At 46.6% G+C, this 472-nt stretch overlaps 1 protein-coding gene across 1 annotated transcript in view; it reads right to left on the bottom strand.

Moving 5' to 3' along the window:
• The window catches only part of LOC119592339, a 39276-nt gene that overhangs the window by 21922 nt on the left and 16882 nt on the right, over positions 1 to 472 (bottom strand). Inside the window, 2 exon segments of the mRNA XM_037941166.1 lie at positions 9 to 125; positions 290 to 394. Of these exon segments, the coding sequence (XP_037797094.1) occupies positions 9 to 125; positions 290 to 394 (222 nt within the window).

Here is a 472-nt window from a genome sequence, read left to right as displayed (position 1 = left end):
ACGCTTACTGTGAGAGCCCAGACGTATAGGAGATAGCCTGGAGGGAACACACCTCTCCGTTGTTAAAGTAGCTGAAGATATCTACAGACCGGTAGAAGTTGGCCACGGTCTCGCTTATGCCCCACCTGATACAGCGACGGGTGATTGTATCGTATTTGAGGCCTTATTCACACGATGGCTAGTTGTTTTATAATGCATGAGTACCTGTTTTTATTTATTTTTCATATTCATGATGTCTGCTCCTGTTTCTCCTCGGTTTATTTTTATCTGAGTGACCTCTTGACCTCACCTGTGCTGGCGACATCCCCTGAGGTACCATTCTTCGGGGTTGTCCTTCAGGGTGACCATCCCGTGAAGGGCTCCCCACTGGTCGTAGCCGTCGCGCTCCAGGGATCTGAAAGAGATTTTTTTGGTCTGCCATTCATTCAGCTGTGTATTTACTTTTGTCTTTGATGATCTTAATGGGGATATA

The sequence above is a fragment of the Penaeus monodon genome, chromosome 30 (genome assembly GCF_015228065.2).
Source record: "Penaeus monodon isolate SGIC_2016 chromosome 30, NSTDA_Pmon_1, whole genome shotgun sequence".
NCBI classification, from domain to species: Eukaryota; Metazoa; Arthropoda; class Malacostraca; order Decapoda; family Penaeidae; genus Penaeus; species Penaeus monodon.
This window is presented reverse-complemented; position numbering and strand designations above follow the sequence as displayed.